The following is a 16996-nucleotide window of genomic DNA, read 5'->3' on the forward strand; positions in this document are numbered from 1 at the left end:
ATTTTTTTTATAGTCTCTTATGCTCACCAAAAGGCTGAATTTACTTAATCAAAAATCCAGTAAAAACAGTAAAATTGTAAAATACCATTTCAGTTTAAAATAATTTATAAAAAGTAATTTATTCCAGTGATGCAAAGGTAAATTTTGAGCATCATCACTCCAGTCTTCAGTCACATGATCCTTCAGAAAATGTTTCAGGATTCTTTGAAGAATAGAAAGTTCAAAAGAACAGCATATATTTGAAACAGAAATCTTTTGCAACCTTATAAATGTCTTTATTGTTACTTTTGATAAATTTAAAGGGATAGTTCACCCAAAAAATGAAAAAAATGAAAATTCTGTCATCATTTACTCAGCCTCAATTTGTTCTAAACCTGTATGAGTTTCATTCTTCTGCTAAACACAAAAGAAGATATATTGAAAAATGTTGGTAACCAAACAGTTGATGGACCCCATTGACTTCCATAGTATTTTTTTCCCCCATACTATGGAAGTCAATGGGGGCCATTAACTGTTTGGTTACCAATAGTCTTTAAAATCTCATCTTTTGTGTTCAGCAGAAGAAAGAAATTCATACAGGTTTAGAACAACTTGAGGGTGAGTAAATGATGACCACTTTAACCATAGACACCTAAACCAGCTAATGAAGACCTTCAAGCTTACTTGAAAATGACAGGCAGGTGTGTAAAAGCAGGGTTTGAACTAAACTGAAGAACAGTGGCCTGAGTGCATCTGACCTACTCATTGAGTCCGGAGGAAGGGTCCGACACTTACAATTTTGTCTGTGAACTATAAGCACTGGTCTTGCCTTTGCAAGTAAACTGTTTATTGTAAAATAAAAGGGAACCAAAGACACATCTCATCTCACCAGCACACGTCCTCCGTTCCTTTGACTGGCCACGGTCACTCCCAGCCACATGCCCTCCACCATCTCCGTTGACTGCGCTAGAGGAGAAACAAACTCCATCAGATAGCAGCTATTTTATTCCCTCAGTCTGCCTGCAAAGAGTAGTTCATTATATCAAAATCTGAATGATGAGGGAGTACTTATTAGAGAAATAACATACTTTAAAAGAATATACTGAATGTAATATTTTCAGTCATGTTATTTACAATTATGTTAAAATGTATATTATTAAGAGTGCTTTTGATCTACTTAATTAGGAAATAATTTTATATTTACTTCATATTTACTATTTTCTTTGAAATATGGTTAAAGTGTACTGCTGAATGTACTTACAAGCATTTATGGTAAACTAAAATATACTTTAATGTCATTTCAATTGAAACTTGTATGTCATGTACTTAGTAATTGCACATTTGTAATGATAACCGTTCATTTAGTACATATAAAATATTCATATTAAATAACACACTATAGTTAAAATTATAAACAGGTACTTTACACATGCTTTAGTATTAAAATAAGTGTACTTTAAAAGCATGACAAAAGATTATTAAAACACAATGCTTTAAAATGTACTTTAAAGTAAAACACCTAATTTGACATTATTACAAAGTGCACTTAAAGGGTTAGTTTACCCAAAAATGAAAATTATCCCATGATTTACTCACCCTCAAGCCATCTTAGGTGTATATGACTTTCTTCTTACAGACGAACACAATCAGAGTTATATTTAAAAATATTCTGGCTCTTCCAAGCTTTATAATGGGAGTGAATGGTAACTGAGATTTTGAAGCCCAAAAAAGTGCATCCATCCATCATAAAAGTAATCCACATGGCTCCAGGGGGGTTAATAAAGGCCTTCTGAAGCGAAGAGATTTGCTTCATTTCAGAAGGCCTTTATTAACCCCCTGGAGCTATATGGATTACTTTCATGATGAATGGATGCACTTTTTTGGGCTTAAAAAAAATGGCACCATTCACTCCCATTATAAAGCTCAGAAGAGCCACATCACGGCCACATCATCTTTGTCACATCACGGCACACCACACACTATAGGAGCAAAACGGTTAAATCTAGGATTTTTTTGTTCTCATATTTGTGGTCTCTCACGTTTTGAAAATCTTATAAGTTTTCAAAACTCTTTTAGTGTGTACCCAGCATTACCCGTTAAGTCATGAGTACTTTAAATGGCCTTTTAATTTATTAGTATTATATTATCTGCAAGTACAGTTTTTAAAAAATACACTTTTAAGATTTGAAGTACACATTCAGTACAATTAAGTGCACTTCTTTTTCACAAGGGGAATTCTTCACTGTTAGCTGCAGGGCATGAACATTGAGGAACATAAGAAATTTGAAAGCTGTGACACATTTGTGATGAAAACACAATGCTAGTCTTGTAATAAGCCATAATATTACCCATGAATTCAAAAGATATCAGGTTCTGCGTGCTTTAATCAATTTTCTGAAGCAAAATTAGAAGTGGCTAGTGCTATAGTCAATGCTAGTGCTAGGTTGGTAAGGTATTTTTAATTTTTGTAACATTAATTAACATTAATTTTTGTATCCAACACAGAGAGTACTAATGCTAAAAAGCTAAGAAAGCTAAGTACTAAGCTAAGAGAAGTCCATATTTTTTAAAGTTTTACTAAAATGCTGTAAACAGAATGGAGTATGTCAGGCTAGCTCTGCTTCTGCTCAAACAGCTTAACTTTCAGGTTGCACAGACTTCCCGTGCTTCATGTGCTGAACGTATCATGTTATTTCTGAACTAAATACCTGTCTGCAACATGAACCAATCATGTTGACCTGATAGAGGAGAGAAAAGCAGGTTAGAAACGCAGGCAAAGGTCTATAACATGGAGTGAGACACCACTCAGACAGGTGAATTTTATGGTTGCTGTGTTGAGGCTTGTTTTAACATTCACTTACAGCCAAAACAGGAGCAGGAAATTTTGGGAAATAGTAAGGGCTGTCTGAGCCCTCCAGGTTATTATTTTAGATTGATATGTAGATGTGAGACGCATTATCAAATCTGTGAACAGAATCCCTTATATTTGCCATTAGCCCTTTGAGTTACAGTAAGACTGTGAATGATAACTGGCTTCTAAAGCTAAAATGACATCATAAATAAACCATCTACACTATTAGTCAAACGTTTGGGGTCAGTAAGATTTTTTTTTTTTTTTAAGAAATAATTTTATTTAGCAAGGTCATTAAATTGATCACTAAAGACTTTTATAGTTTTACAAAAGATTTATATTCCAAATAAATGCTGTTATTTATATTAATCAAAGAATCCTGAAAAAAAAAAAGAATCACAGTTTCCACAAAAATATTAAGCATCTGCAGAGATTCATATTCAACTGTTTTCAACCTTAATAATAATAAGAAATGTTTCTTGAGCATCAAATCAGCATATTAGAATGATTTCTGAAGGAAAGACTGGAGTAATGATGCTGAAAATTCAGCTTTATCACAGGAATAAATTACATTTCAAAATATATTCAAATAGAAAACAGTTATTATAATATTTCACAATGTTACTGTTTTTACTCAAGTAAAGCTGCTTTGGTGAACATAAGAGACTTAAAAAACCTTACTGACTCCAAACTTTAAAACAGTTTTATTTTCATATATCAAATTATTTTTTCATTTTTAAGCATAGTTTTATGATAAGTCATATGAATACCTACGTGCACTGATGAGGTCCATCCTCCTGCAGTCATCCTGTTCAATAGTGATGGGACAATAATACACGGCTCCAGTTTCATTAATGTTGAATTTGCTGAGTTGGGACTGGGCCTTCTCTTGAGGCGCCCCGACTAAAAGCCTACAGAAAAACAGAAAACGCTGAATGAAAGACTTACATTGATTGATACAACTAGTGAAGAATATAATGTCTTTCTCAGAATACTGGCTTAAAGTCAGCATGAAATGAAAAATCATCCTATCTGTTTTCTAAATGCATATTATAGATCTTATTATGAATAATTCATCTATGCATATTTCTTTCTTTCTTTTTTTGACCTTGCAATGCTTAATCAAAATGTCTTAACTGGACCTTCTAGTGAAAACGATAGACTTCTCTCTGGTGATGTATTTAAGTCTTCTCCAATCATTTAGTGTAGTTAAACTCTGCCACTTTTGAGTGCCACACCCACATCTCAACATCCAATCAACAACCGATGCACCAATCCAAGTCCCCGCCCTACATTTAATCTTTTTCATTAATCATTACACTCAGAGGTACTTCACAATATGGAAGAAAAGATCTAACGCTACTTTCGTTTCATCAGGAGTCTAACCAGAATTTTGTATAGTTCCTGATTTGGATCCCAATTGATAAAACCCAGAACACAAACCAAAAATATATGACCGTATAGGGAATAAATTCTGAAGTGAATGGCCTAGAAAAAGCAATGGAGAAAAAGAGGATTAGAGAAGGCAAACAAGCCCAGACCTGAAATGAAAGGTGCAGAGAAGACTGTTTATCTTTTATTTTCTCTCCTCCTCTCTTGCATTCTTTATGAGAATGAGCTGAGGATAAATCGATTCAATAAAGTGGCAGAGACATCCTGTAACCAAACTCCTGCCACCATGGCATTTGATCTAATAACATACTAATACAAAACTACATTGGTTTTGGACCTATACAGGTATCGAAAAAGCAAATGACACAAATATGTTAACAAGCTGAACGTAACATTTATTAAAGGTGTCCTTGATTATGATTTCACTTTTTTAACTTTAGTCAGTGTGTAATGTTGCTGTTTGAGCATAAACAACATCTGCAAAGTTACGATGCTCAAAGTTCAATGCAAAGGGAGATATTTTCTTTTACAGAAATTGCTTCTTAAGGACAAAGTTTACATAAACCCAGCCCCCGAGAACACACAGCAAAGGGGTTGAGGCCATTTTGAGCTGCTTTAGAGAAGAGGAAGAGTTGTTGTAGTAGAGTGTTGTTGCCATGCCATGCCATGGCGATTAACATGACGGCACATGCTAGTCGATGAGTTGAATCAACTCCACAGCAGCTACATAAATTTATCCACTAACCATTCAGAACGTCCAGTTCCACTCTATAAGTTGTAACTTCTTACTGAGCCTCTCCATCAGTGTCCGACTCCGGTTTGGAATGTAAGGCTGAACACCGTTACTGACAATCGTTATTTTAGCTGTGTGAGATTGTCCAGCTTTGTTGTTGTTGAGCAACCGAAGCGTGAGCAGTTAAAGCTCCGTCCTCTTCTGAAAAGGGGGGGTGGGAGCAGCAGCTCATTTGCATTTAAAGGGACACGTACAAAAATTGTGTGTTTTTGCTCACACCTATAGGGGCAAATTTGACAAGCTTTAATAAATGATCTGTGGGGCATTTTGAGCTGAAACTTCACAGACACATTCTTGGGGCACCAGAGACTTTTATTACATCTTGTAAAAGGGGCATAATAGTTCCCCTTTAATAGTGTTTGCTAAAGGCTCTTTCACATGACTCAGGGCTTTAGAGTCATGCGTTGCTTTAGCCTTTACAGAAGGGCGATTTTTATGATATTGCTAGGTAACAAGAAAGTGGTAAGTGTACATAGCAAACAGTGAAAACATCTGAACTAAAACAATGGAGAAAATCTTGCAGATTGCTTTGATATATCACCATGACAAATTTGTTTTTCAAAATTCAGTATTAAAAATTAGCAAGTTTTGCACATTCTTTAGAAAAACTTCAATAATAAAAGTTGCAAAACTGTAAGATGTACAAATAGTAGGACTGGGTTGACAATATCAAAGAACTAGTACTGATATGAATGGAGTCTTCATTTTGCTGAACATGATTTTAAATAAATTTTTCATTTCTTTATGTATAAAGCTTTTTAATAAGAACCAATTTGTGTTTTTAAATAGTAACAGTTTCCTTCCTTGTTTCAATGTTAACTTTCTCCTTCTGTGCTGCCAACCGCAACATATTTGCCCTTGGAGCAAAGAATTCAGCTTCTGCTCTGAGAGTGTGTGAATGATGTCATGAGAGGCAGGGGATCTGTTTCTGAGCCCTCAGGACACTCTCTATCACCAGGTGTCACTGCAGTAATCTTAGCAAGAACAGTTTGGACTTGTAGAGTTGTAAGACTCAAGCCCGTGCCTCACTGATAGTAGAGTAGAGTGTCTGGTTTTCTTAGACAAACTGAGGTGCAGTATCTGCTATCTGAGATCCTTTCTTATTTTAGGAAAGCAAGAGTGTAGGGTGACTTTCTAGTGGACGTCTGTGGAAGATATTCCATTCTGAGTATCACTGATATAGTGACTATGGCCACCAGCTAAAGCTGCGGAGTGCAGTTTGCTCATGTTCAGACAAGACCCCCACAGTAAAACGGTATTACAGGAATTTTTCACAGGTGAGAGTGCTGAACCAAACCTGCAATCAGTCATGCCTAATATTTGTCAGTGGTTTTTGCAGGAATGACTCTCCTCCCTAAACTTAGAGTACCTGTCTCACACTAGCACCGATACCCTGCTGCTTACATTATACTGAGCAAACCGCAGAGGAGAGGGAGGAGCACTTACAGAAAATAACTGAAAAACAGCAGAAAAGCTCTGCTGGTGACTCGCTTTTCCAATACGTGCCTCTACTTACATTTTTGCAAAACTCCGAAAACACACCTAAACATACAATTTACTGCAGACTCCAGCTAAAATAAACACTAGTGGCAGTAAAACACCAAAAACTTTTATTCCTTTTCATACAAATTATGATTACAGGGATTATCGGTTAATAAAGAGTAGGGGTGTAACGGTACATGTATTCGTCCCGAACTGTCACGGTACAGTTCAGTTAGATGACAAATACAGTCAGTTACAGCCGATCAACTCTCCAATCCTGAAGGGGGCATGCGCATTAATGCATTGTAGCCCAACCAATAATAATCACAATAAGCTCTGTGATTTGTTACTTTTGATAAGAAACAAAGTGTCATCTTCTTTCAAATTCTGTCCATTTTATCACTAAATTCAAGCAATAAATGCCATATTGACACTTTTTGATGTGGCGTAACAGATCGTTGTATGCACGAGTAAACGAGATCATCCCTTCCTCTTTACTATTAGTTACAGAATAAACATGAATGAACATCTGAAGGTATGTTTAAAGATACAGTGAAATGTATGTGTAATCGCTCAATTAGTTTCAACCACGGAAAGACGTCAATAAAACAGCTTGTAAACAACGTTTAACAGTTTGGTCTCTGTTGTTAATTGTAACCTTTAATATTATAGTAATGTGCAAGCAAGGGCTCCTTATATAGTTTGCAGCATTAGCAGAGATAGATTATTTCTGCTTAAGAAAATTTTAATTTTAATTGAATGAAATCACAGTTTGTTTAAAAAAAAGAAAGAAAAAAGAAATGTTTAGTTTTCTCACCCTGCTGTACCGAACCTGTAACGAACCGTGACTTCAATACAGAGGTATACATACCGAACTGTCATTTTTTGTGTACCGTTACACCCCTAATAAAGGCTTTTTTTTTGCACAGTTCTTTGCACAATAACACTTTTACCATATTGCATGATTTGTAATCTAATACATTTTGACGTTTACATCACATAACCAGCTCCATATGCATGACTTTTCTCATGTAGTAAACTTGTTTGGTAGCTCACATGATACATCATTGCACTTGTGAAACACAAGACACGATAAAGAGCTCAAAGACTTGTAGAAGCAAGCTAAAATGGCATGGCTGCTTCAACAAATGCATTTTTATATCACGTTTGCTTTTGTTAACACTACCAGTAAGGTTTAGGGTAGGGTTTTGTGTAGGTGGTACATTATTATTATCAAACGTGATAGAGCATTAGCCTTTTAGCTACACTTACCTAACATTTCATTTCTGAACTTCTGCGATACATACAACAAACAACTTATTCAAATGTGGCAAGATTCAAGTTCATTTGTTTCCAATAAAACTGAACTCACTAGACATAACAACTTTGAAAGTGTCATGAAAAGTAACATAATATATTGCAGAATTTGTCGCCATAGGCAAGTTTGCAATGAGTCTGGGTTGCATTTTTTACATAAAGCTATTGGTATGCAGTGACATTGTAAATTGTAATAATGTTTTGTTAGATAACTATGAAAAACAACAAGGGATAAAAGTCCAGAAACATTTCTGCCTGATTAAAATACCAAATCAAGGAGCCATATTGGGTTTTTTAAGTCACATGATCACAAAGTCACATGGCAAATCAAGGAGCCATTAGGTGTGTTTGACTTTAAGTGGTGCTGGTACTCTCTAATCGCTCTCACGGTACTTTGATGTCATACACCGACCAGTCTGCACAGCGCTGCTTCAAGTCGAACACACTTAAATTGACATCATACTGTATAAAACCACCTATCACAAGTCTTGGGGTATATATATTATAATAGGCTAATGATGCAATGTCGCCTTACACTTTTTTTGTAAAGTGACATGTGAAGACCAAGTATGGTAACCCATACTCGTAATTCGTTCTCTGCATTTAACCCATCCAGTTAGTTCACACACTTTAGGAGAAGTTAATAGTGATCACACACACTGCAAACCGTGGATACACACACTCAGAGCAGTGAGCAGATTGGGGGTTAGGTGCCTTGCTCAAGGGCACCTCAGTCATTTCCTGCCGTTATTGATACTCGGACCCACAACCTTTGGGTAATCAGTCTGACTATCTAACCATTAGACCACAACTGCGCCAAATTAAGTGTTTTCTCTGGTGTTCTCATGAGAATAAGACTAATGCAGCCTTCACACACTCACACACACACACATATATATACATATATAAAAATATATATATGTGTGTGTGTGTGTGTGTGTGTGTGTGTGTGTGTGTGTGAGAGAGAGAGAGAGTGTGTGAAGGCTGCATTAGTCTTATTCTCATGAGAACACCAGAGAAAACACTTAATTTGGGGCAGCTGGAAGGTTGTGGGTTCGAGTCTCAATAACGGCAGGAAATGACTGAGGTGCCCTTGAGCAAGGCACCTAACCCCCTATATATTACATATATATATATATATATATATATACACACATTTGATGTATTTTCTATGTATTTTACACAGCGAAAGCATTTATTTCACTGAAATTATGGAAATGTCAGCATCTAAATAGCGTGGTGAATGTATATTATAGCACGGGTAATGTTTATTTTGCCAACAAACAGATGCTACATTTTATTTACAAGTGGATTTTGACTAAATATCTTCTATACATTTTGGCTTTAATATGATTTCCCCATAAAATAGGGAAGAATGAACCTGGTGTCCTCCATAATTATAATTCTTTCTGACAACAAAGCCCTTGAACTCGTAATTATGACTTTAGGAGTGGGAAGTAGGACATTTTTGATAGCACATGAAGGGTTGGTTCACCTAAAATTCTGTCATCATTTACTCATAGCATATAATTTGAAGAATGCTGAAGTCCAAACAAAACGGGACCCCACTGACTTTCATTGTATGAACAAAAAATAAATAAAAATAAATCAATTCTTTTATATTCCGCAGGACAAAGAAAGTCGTACAGGTTTTAAACAACATGAGGGTGAGTAATATGACCATTCCTTTAAAGGAATAATGCAACATGTAGCAACAATGGAAACTCCTTTAACTTTTGCCATCAACCAAAGCAGTCTGTGGAAAAATGAAACATAAAACATGACCTCAGTTTGCCCCAGTAATGCTGAGAGGAATTAGGGCATGTCATGCTATGCTAATCTGAGAGCAGTGGTGTTTAGTGAACTGTGAGACTGACATTAAGAACAGGCAACACTGGCCTAATGTGATGCATTTTAGCTTAGTGTGACTTACAGGCCTGATGTAAAGCTGTTCACTCTTTTGGACGATGTTAGGTGGTTTATTTTTAGTAGCAACTAGTTAAAGTAATAGTAGGTTCATGGGTTTTCTATACATATTGAAACTGTAACATTTAAAACATTTTCACAAATCATTTTCAATACCATTTTTCAAGGTACTGCATTGAAGTTAGAAATTCCAGTAACATTAGGCTGGTATTGTAATGACTAAGCCCTGTGACAAAGTAACAGACTTACTGATCCTTACTGAACTCATCAGAGCAGATACTCTGACATATTGTTTGAAACTGCTCCAACATAGCAACTTATGACTCAACTAATGGCATGAGTTTGGAGCAGAACTCCTTGTTTATCAGGACAATGGTGGACAGGGGGCAGGATGGAAGACGCATTGAATTTTTATGCAAAGCTGGTGTCTCATCCAGTCATACCACACACATTTAATCTGCAGCGGTGTGATAAGGCAAACCCAAACAACCTGCATGGCTCAAGATCACTGATTCCACTTGCAGTTACATTAACTAAACCTGTATAGAATGAGCGTAGACGTCTGATCGAGATGGATCAGTGATCTTTACGCCTGTATGAAGATATGATCAGGTGATTCACAAGCTTGACAGAACACATAAAAAAAAAAACATTTGACTTCTTTCATTATTTTCGTGTTATCCCAGATTTACACTGTAAAGTGTAGGCTATAGTTTTTTTTTTTTTTTTTTTTTTTAAATGTTTTTGCATATACACTTTGAATTACACCTACACTTTGAATTTGCTCTTACTTTATGAATTAGCCTGAAGGGCAGACACAGTTCTGACAGAAGACAAAACTACTGGCACAACAAGAGTCAGACAAGCCTAAAATAGCCGAAAACACAGTCAGGCCAGGACTCCTTCTCTGCTCAGATGTTGATTCTCTTCTATAAATAGATTGATCAATGAATTAGATTATTGGTGATTGGATTATTCAGTGAAGTTCCTCGCTGACCAGATGATCATTTCTGCACAAATACCATAAACAGGGTAATACAACCACTCAGATGGCATATTGAATTTGACAATACAAGCCGGGAACAAAGTCCTTAATCTATTTAGCTTTTTGTAAATGGCATAATTACTACTCTGTGCAGGAGAGTCACAACCTGACTATGGAGCATCTATCAACATTACTGCCATACAACTGTTCATAAATTCATGAAAAAAAAAAAAAAAAAAAAAAAAAATACTAAGCAAGGAAATTAGGCAAAGTGCGAATGTGTTTGTCTAGAGAGCTTGAAGTACAAGAGGGCATCTGCTAAGCTTTAGGCCCCTGTTTTTATTTAAATTCGTCTGATCCTTATATGGTAACATATGGATTGGTTTGGGGTAACAAGAAACAATAAGGGGGTATATAAGACAGACCGCACTAGGCTAGGGTGTCCTTCTCTACAGACTTTTTGCAAGGAGTGTCATTACATTCTCACCACTAAAGGAATAAAGACTTTTTCCACAACACCAGATAGGCAGTAAGATAAGAAATGATGCTCCAGTTCCAATGTTGACTAGACACTAGCAACATCCTTTATCACTGCTGTTGTTGTGTCTCTCAGGTGTGTGTCTATACTATCTGTCAGAGGCTTTTCCAGCAGGCAAACATCCTGTCAGAGCGGCACCAGCCACCATTAGTAGAAGAGACACAGAGGAAAAGACATCTGTCATCAAACACGCCATCAGCAACCATAAAGAGAAGAGATGAAAACACCTCCAATAGACAATTTAACATCCTGAAGAGAATCCCCCACCACAAACAGATTTGAAAAAAATAGCTAAAAATAAATATAGTATAAACACTGTTCAGATATTATAACATTATATTAACTGATGTCTCACAATGATTATCAATGGTCCTATAGATACCCTTTTAGAATTCTGTTATAATTAACATATTTTCTCAGTTAATAATTCTCACATTAATCAAGGAGACCTGATTTCACTTGAAGTATATCAGGGCCTTTAGTCGCAGAAAACAGCACAAGCGGCCTCGTGAAGGAACACAGAAGGGCTTTTCACACTAGTTAAATAGTTAACCTTGGGTCATTCTAAGCCTTTCACACTGCTTATAATTTACCTGGGGTTAACAATTAATCCTGGGTATTCCATATGCTGAACAGTGTGCTGAATTTCAACGTCCTCTCGTGGTCAATTTCATTGACTTCGAGAAAGCATTCGACAGCATTTCACTTGCAAATCTGTCTAGTGTACGGCAATCCATAACTGTCACGGTTCCAGTCATTCCCGGACTCCATTTCCCACAATCCTCCCTGGTTATCACCTGCACTCACTACCAATCAGTAAGCACCACACCCAGCTGCCGGACTGTGTACTGATGTGTACTTTTTCTGTGAGGGTGTTAATCAGCCACTTAAATCACAATTGATTCGTGAGGGACCTCGTTCCTCCCTTAGTCATTTTTTGGAGTTTGCATTATTGACTGTGGGCTCTCCATTTACTGTGGGGGTCGCGGAGGAATGCGACACTTCATCTATTCACGTAATGGCTGCCACGCTAGAAAACACTCACAAAATGGCGGCCGCAACAACAACACCAAGTCAAGTCACCGCTGATCTTCCAGAGCCACGTTACGTCTCCGCTGATCTTCCAGAGCCACGTCATGTCTCTGGACCTGTCCGAGAGCGGAGAGGATTGTTGTCCGGTGTGGATGATCCACCGCTGACTTCAGCACGAGCAGCTGGCATTCCAAAGCCTCCGCCGGCCACTTCGCACTCAAGCCCGCCGGTCGCTTCGCACTCAAGCCTGCCGCACTCAAGCCCCCCCCCCCAAATGCAAATGGATCTTACCCTGAGTCCCGCTTCGTTACAATAACAGTTTCTGGGCAATCATGTCCTAATGGTTAGAGAGTCAGACTAGTAACCCGAAGGTTGCGGGTTCGATTCTCAATACTGACAGGAAATGACTATGGTGCCCTTGAGCAAAGGCACCTAACCCCCAATCACTCCCCGTGTGCAACAGCGAAAAATGGCTACCTACTGCTCCGAGTGTTTGTGTCCATAGTTTGCAGTGTGTGTCTTTACTACTTACTACTCCTAATGTGTGTGCACTAACTTGGATTGGTTAAACACAGAGGACAAATTCCGAGTATGGGTTACCATACTTGGCCTTCACATGTCACTTTCACTTTGTCTATGTATTCAAGAACATCTATCATAACTCTAGGTGTTGTGTGCAAACCGACATGGAAACAACTTAGTTCTTTGACGTGGTGACAGCTATCAGGCATCGGTGAAATTTGTCACCCCTGCAGTTCCTGCTTGACATAGACTATGTCATATGGAAGACAGCAAGTGGAAATGACTGTGGCATTTCATGGACAGACCAAGGTTGGCTGATCTGGACTTTGCAGATGATGTTGCACTACTAGCAGTGTCGCGGGAGAAGCTACAGCAACTTACCACCAGGTTAGAAAGATTGGCACTTAAGATCATTCTGCAGATCACCATCAAAAAGACCCAAGTGATGCACATGAGTGGGGAAGATGAAGATCTACTGATGCTAATCAGCATTAGCAACCAGCCACTCAATGATATAGACCGATTTACATACTTGTAATGTGATTGCACAGGATAGCGCACTTTCTTGATGGAACACACCCCTTCAGCCGAACTAGGTGGCAAAAGAGCCTGTTGCATGACTGGATTTAATAGGGGAAACTGCAAAAATGTGAGTAAAACAATTAAACTAAGGTTGGGCTCGATAGTGTTCCTGTTACAACTTAGCAAAGATCCAGTTATACATGGATATTGACATAGAGCCAGGAATCATGTTTCCAGACATTTACATGTGCCTAATTTCGACGCCGGGGAAATACATAAATTATTATATAGTAAATATATAAGTGATGAGTTGTCAATACAATATATAACAATACAATATATAGGGTATTATTTTACCACAAAATTCAACATATTGACAAAATAATAACTGCAAATCCAGGTTTCACTGCCTGGAGTCCAGTTGTTTCTGTGAATTGCAGCGATCTATTTGCTTCTTTTCTTTAGCTTTCGGCAATCTGTAAAAATATACCTCAGATTTCTTGTTAAATCTATTTGTACAGTCATTCGCAAAGCTCTTTCCTGTTTTGAATGTGTTTTGTGTGTTTTTCACAGCATTCACGCTAAAAAAACAATGCTGCCACTCAGTCTTTTTGCCACTCATTGGGTGTAACCGCAGTCACTTCAGCCGACGGTGACATCACGTGCATACCCTCTATTGTCAAGACATCCAGTGTATTCCAATGGATGCGCAACATCTGGATATCACCGAGCATTAGCACGTCACTCAAGATACCCCTCTATATGTCCATTGTGTCACTGATGGCAATCTATGCCTGCAAGGCCTGGAAAAACATTGCGTATTGTCCACAAGCTGGACATGTTCCACCAGCGGTGCCTCAGATGCATTCTCCGCATCACGTACCACAACCACGTTACTAACGAAGAGATTCTGCACAGGGCTAAAACCCACAGACTTTCCACCATGGTCATAGTATCAAGCTGGCAGGTCACATTCTGTGGCAATCAGAACAATGTCTAGCAAAAACTGCACTGACATTGATGCCGCTCAGTGGACGCTGAAGGCAAGAAAGGCCGAAAAAGACCTGGCGAAGCACATTCAAAGAGGAATTAAACCGAGCTGGCATTATTTGAGGAGAAGCCGAATCCCATGCAGCTGATCGCAACCAGTGGAATGCACTTGCTGCCCAATGTGCTTTGTAGCACATGTAACCGGTCCTGCTCGACCCACTCAGAACAGGTTTCGAACCGGTGTCTCTGGCATAGTATGCGGTAGCGCTAACAAGGATGATAACAACTGCAGTCTCTAGTATCAGTCGCTAGCACGCCTCCACCACTTCACTCCCCTGGCCTCAAGAGGCAAGCTAGCAACTGACGTTAGAGACTGCAGTCTTTAGCGTCCTTGTTAGCTGGCCCGCCTCCCATGCCAGAGACCCCGGTTCGAATCCCGCTTGGAGCTGGTCGAGTAGGACCGTTTTCATGCAGATGGACATAAAGAAGAGGAAGATATGCTGCTGTTTCACACTGTACATTCCTAAACCCTAGGTTAATGTCCTTATTTGTATATTTGCGGTGTCAGTGTGTTGGATGAACAAGTTTGTCATGTTACACATTACTGACTGTACTATAAGTTCTTTTCTGAATGGATTTTTTGGACTCTAAAGTTAAGAATGAAATGCTGAAATGACTGTTTATAGGCTATACAACATGCCATGAATGTCCAAAGCACATAAATATATGGCACGAGATTGGTTGTGGGTTGCGGGTAAGAATCTAGTCGTAACATTCTAACACTGCTTCATTTCACACTGCACACGTTTGGCACATTTGGTTTAACCGTAAAAGCTCCAGGGCAAGGTTTTAAAACCCCGGGTAAAAAGCAGTGCTAACCTTGCTTCTAAATTACAAGTGTGAAACGTTTCTCTACCCGAGGTTTAAAAGGGGTTTAGAACAACAATAACCCAGGGTTAAGTGCAGTGTGAAAAGCCCTAGACTGGCTGTATTACCCATTTTTCTGAGCAGAATATCGCAACGGACATCGCAACATACATTTTTGTCTTGGTTTTCAGATTATCAGTGCTTTTTTGCAGCACAGAGAGAGAGTACATGATTACCAGGTTGGGAAGATTAAGTAAAACACTCATTTATCATTCATTAAATGCACAACATTTATCAATTTAAGAGAAAAGCTCTGATTGGGGGATTTTTGACATCTGGGAACCCTAAGCATATAAGCTCATGGAGGCTTGTTACCAGTGCAAGATAATGGAAATGTCAAATGGAAAAGAAAAAAAAGGATAAATACCAGTGGGCAAATTATGCATAAGTAATCAAGAGAGGCACACTGTGATCATGATTAAAATACGATTAATTGTGCAGTGTAAATAGTCATTAGTCAGATTATTTGTGTTGTCAACTATTTTCTACTGCTTCAAAACAGTATTTAGAAAAAACAAACTTCATGTCAGTCTCAAGACTTTATTGGCCAGAATAAGCTTCAGTTGTGGACCAGACATAATGTCAATAGTCAGAAGTCTGACTGTGACTTGACCACAATGACCTGAGCAAAATACATTTCATGGTGACTTGAACATCTTCAGCTGCAGTTCTCTAATCCATACAAATCAGAAGCTCATGCTGAGTGGCCCCAGAAAAGCACATCCAGCACCTCTCACTTTCCCTGTAGGAGACCTAAATCTGACTCTCTGAAAGCTGCTCACTCTTGTTTAGCTAATTTGTGTTGAATGGACCATTGCTCGCTTATTGATAGAGGTGGGAGTGCTCGGATGAACATGCTGAATAAGCTAACTGAAGGCCCTACACACACTTAAAGACAGTGTTTTGTGTTCTGCCATGTTGGTGGGCGCTCTACACAACTAATTGCAGATTACGCGGTTGTCTTTGCTCTGATTTGCAAACAGTGGGAAAAGGAGAAAAATATTGATGAGAGACATTGGCTATGGACTTGCGCTGCAACCGACATGCTAGAAGGATCAACATACTAGATTTGCACGTCCTGAAGGAAACAGCAGTGTTTACAACACAGAAAAAGAATACACATAAAGTTTACAAGACCAATCATAATTCAGTATGCAAATGACTGTAAGAAAAAAAGACCAATCGTGATTCAGTATGCAAATGTTACTGTGTTGGTTACATTTTGTATTCTGAAAATTCAATAAATCTAACTCAATATTTAATTATTACTGTAGATTTCATGCATACTTTATCTACAAATCAAAGTTTGCACTGAGTATGTTAAATGGATCAAATAAAATGAATTTAAAAAGTTTAATACTTCAACTGCGGACACATTAACCACTGTTCAGTGAGTTTTGGCAGGCGAAATCCAGTCATTTTTTATATAGGAATCCACACAAATGGGAATTTCACATGAGGGCGAAACATTTTCCCACACAAATTTCGCAAAGTGTTCAAATTGTTCAAAGTGTTGATTTTCTTACTCAGTATTTTTGACTTGTTTTCCAGTACAAATATCTAAATATATATCCTTAAATCAAGATACATTTACTAGAGAAGCAAAATTACTTAAGATATTAAGTCCTCTTTACTGAGAAAAATTCTCAAAATTAATTAAGTTTATGCTTAAAACAAGAACAAATGTCTGAAAAATAATCTTGTTTTTTTTTTCTGACCCCACTGGCAGATATTTGTTGT

The 16996-nt window shown here is 37.9% G+C and overlaps 1 protein-coding gene across 3 annotated transcripts in view; it reads right to left on the reverse strand.

Annotated features, from left to right (window-relative positions):
- itga3b (integrin, alpha 3b) overlaps positions 1-16996 on the reverse strand; it is a 70917-nt gene that overhangs the window by 24574 nt on the left and 29347 nt on the right. For all 3 annotated transcript variants that reach the window (XM_051914671.1, XM_051914669.1, XM_051914670.1), the window contains exons 2-3: positions 3605-3741; positions 869-945 (exon numbers count right to left, since the gene is read on the reverse strand). In XM_051914671.1, coding sequence (XP_051770631.1) covers positions 869-945; positions 3605-3741 — 214 coding nt within the window. The remainder of the gene's footprint in view (positions 1-868; positions 946-3604; positions 3742-16996) is intronic.

This window comes from Ctenopharyngodon idella, chromosome 12 (genome assembly GCF_019924925.1).
Source record: "Ctenopharyngodon idella isolate HZGC_01 chromosome 12, HZGC01, whole genome shotgun sequence".
Taxonomy (NCBI): Eukaryota; Metazoa; Chordata; class Actinopteri; order Cypriniformes; family Xenocyprididae; genus Ctenopharyngodon; species Ctenopharyngodon idella.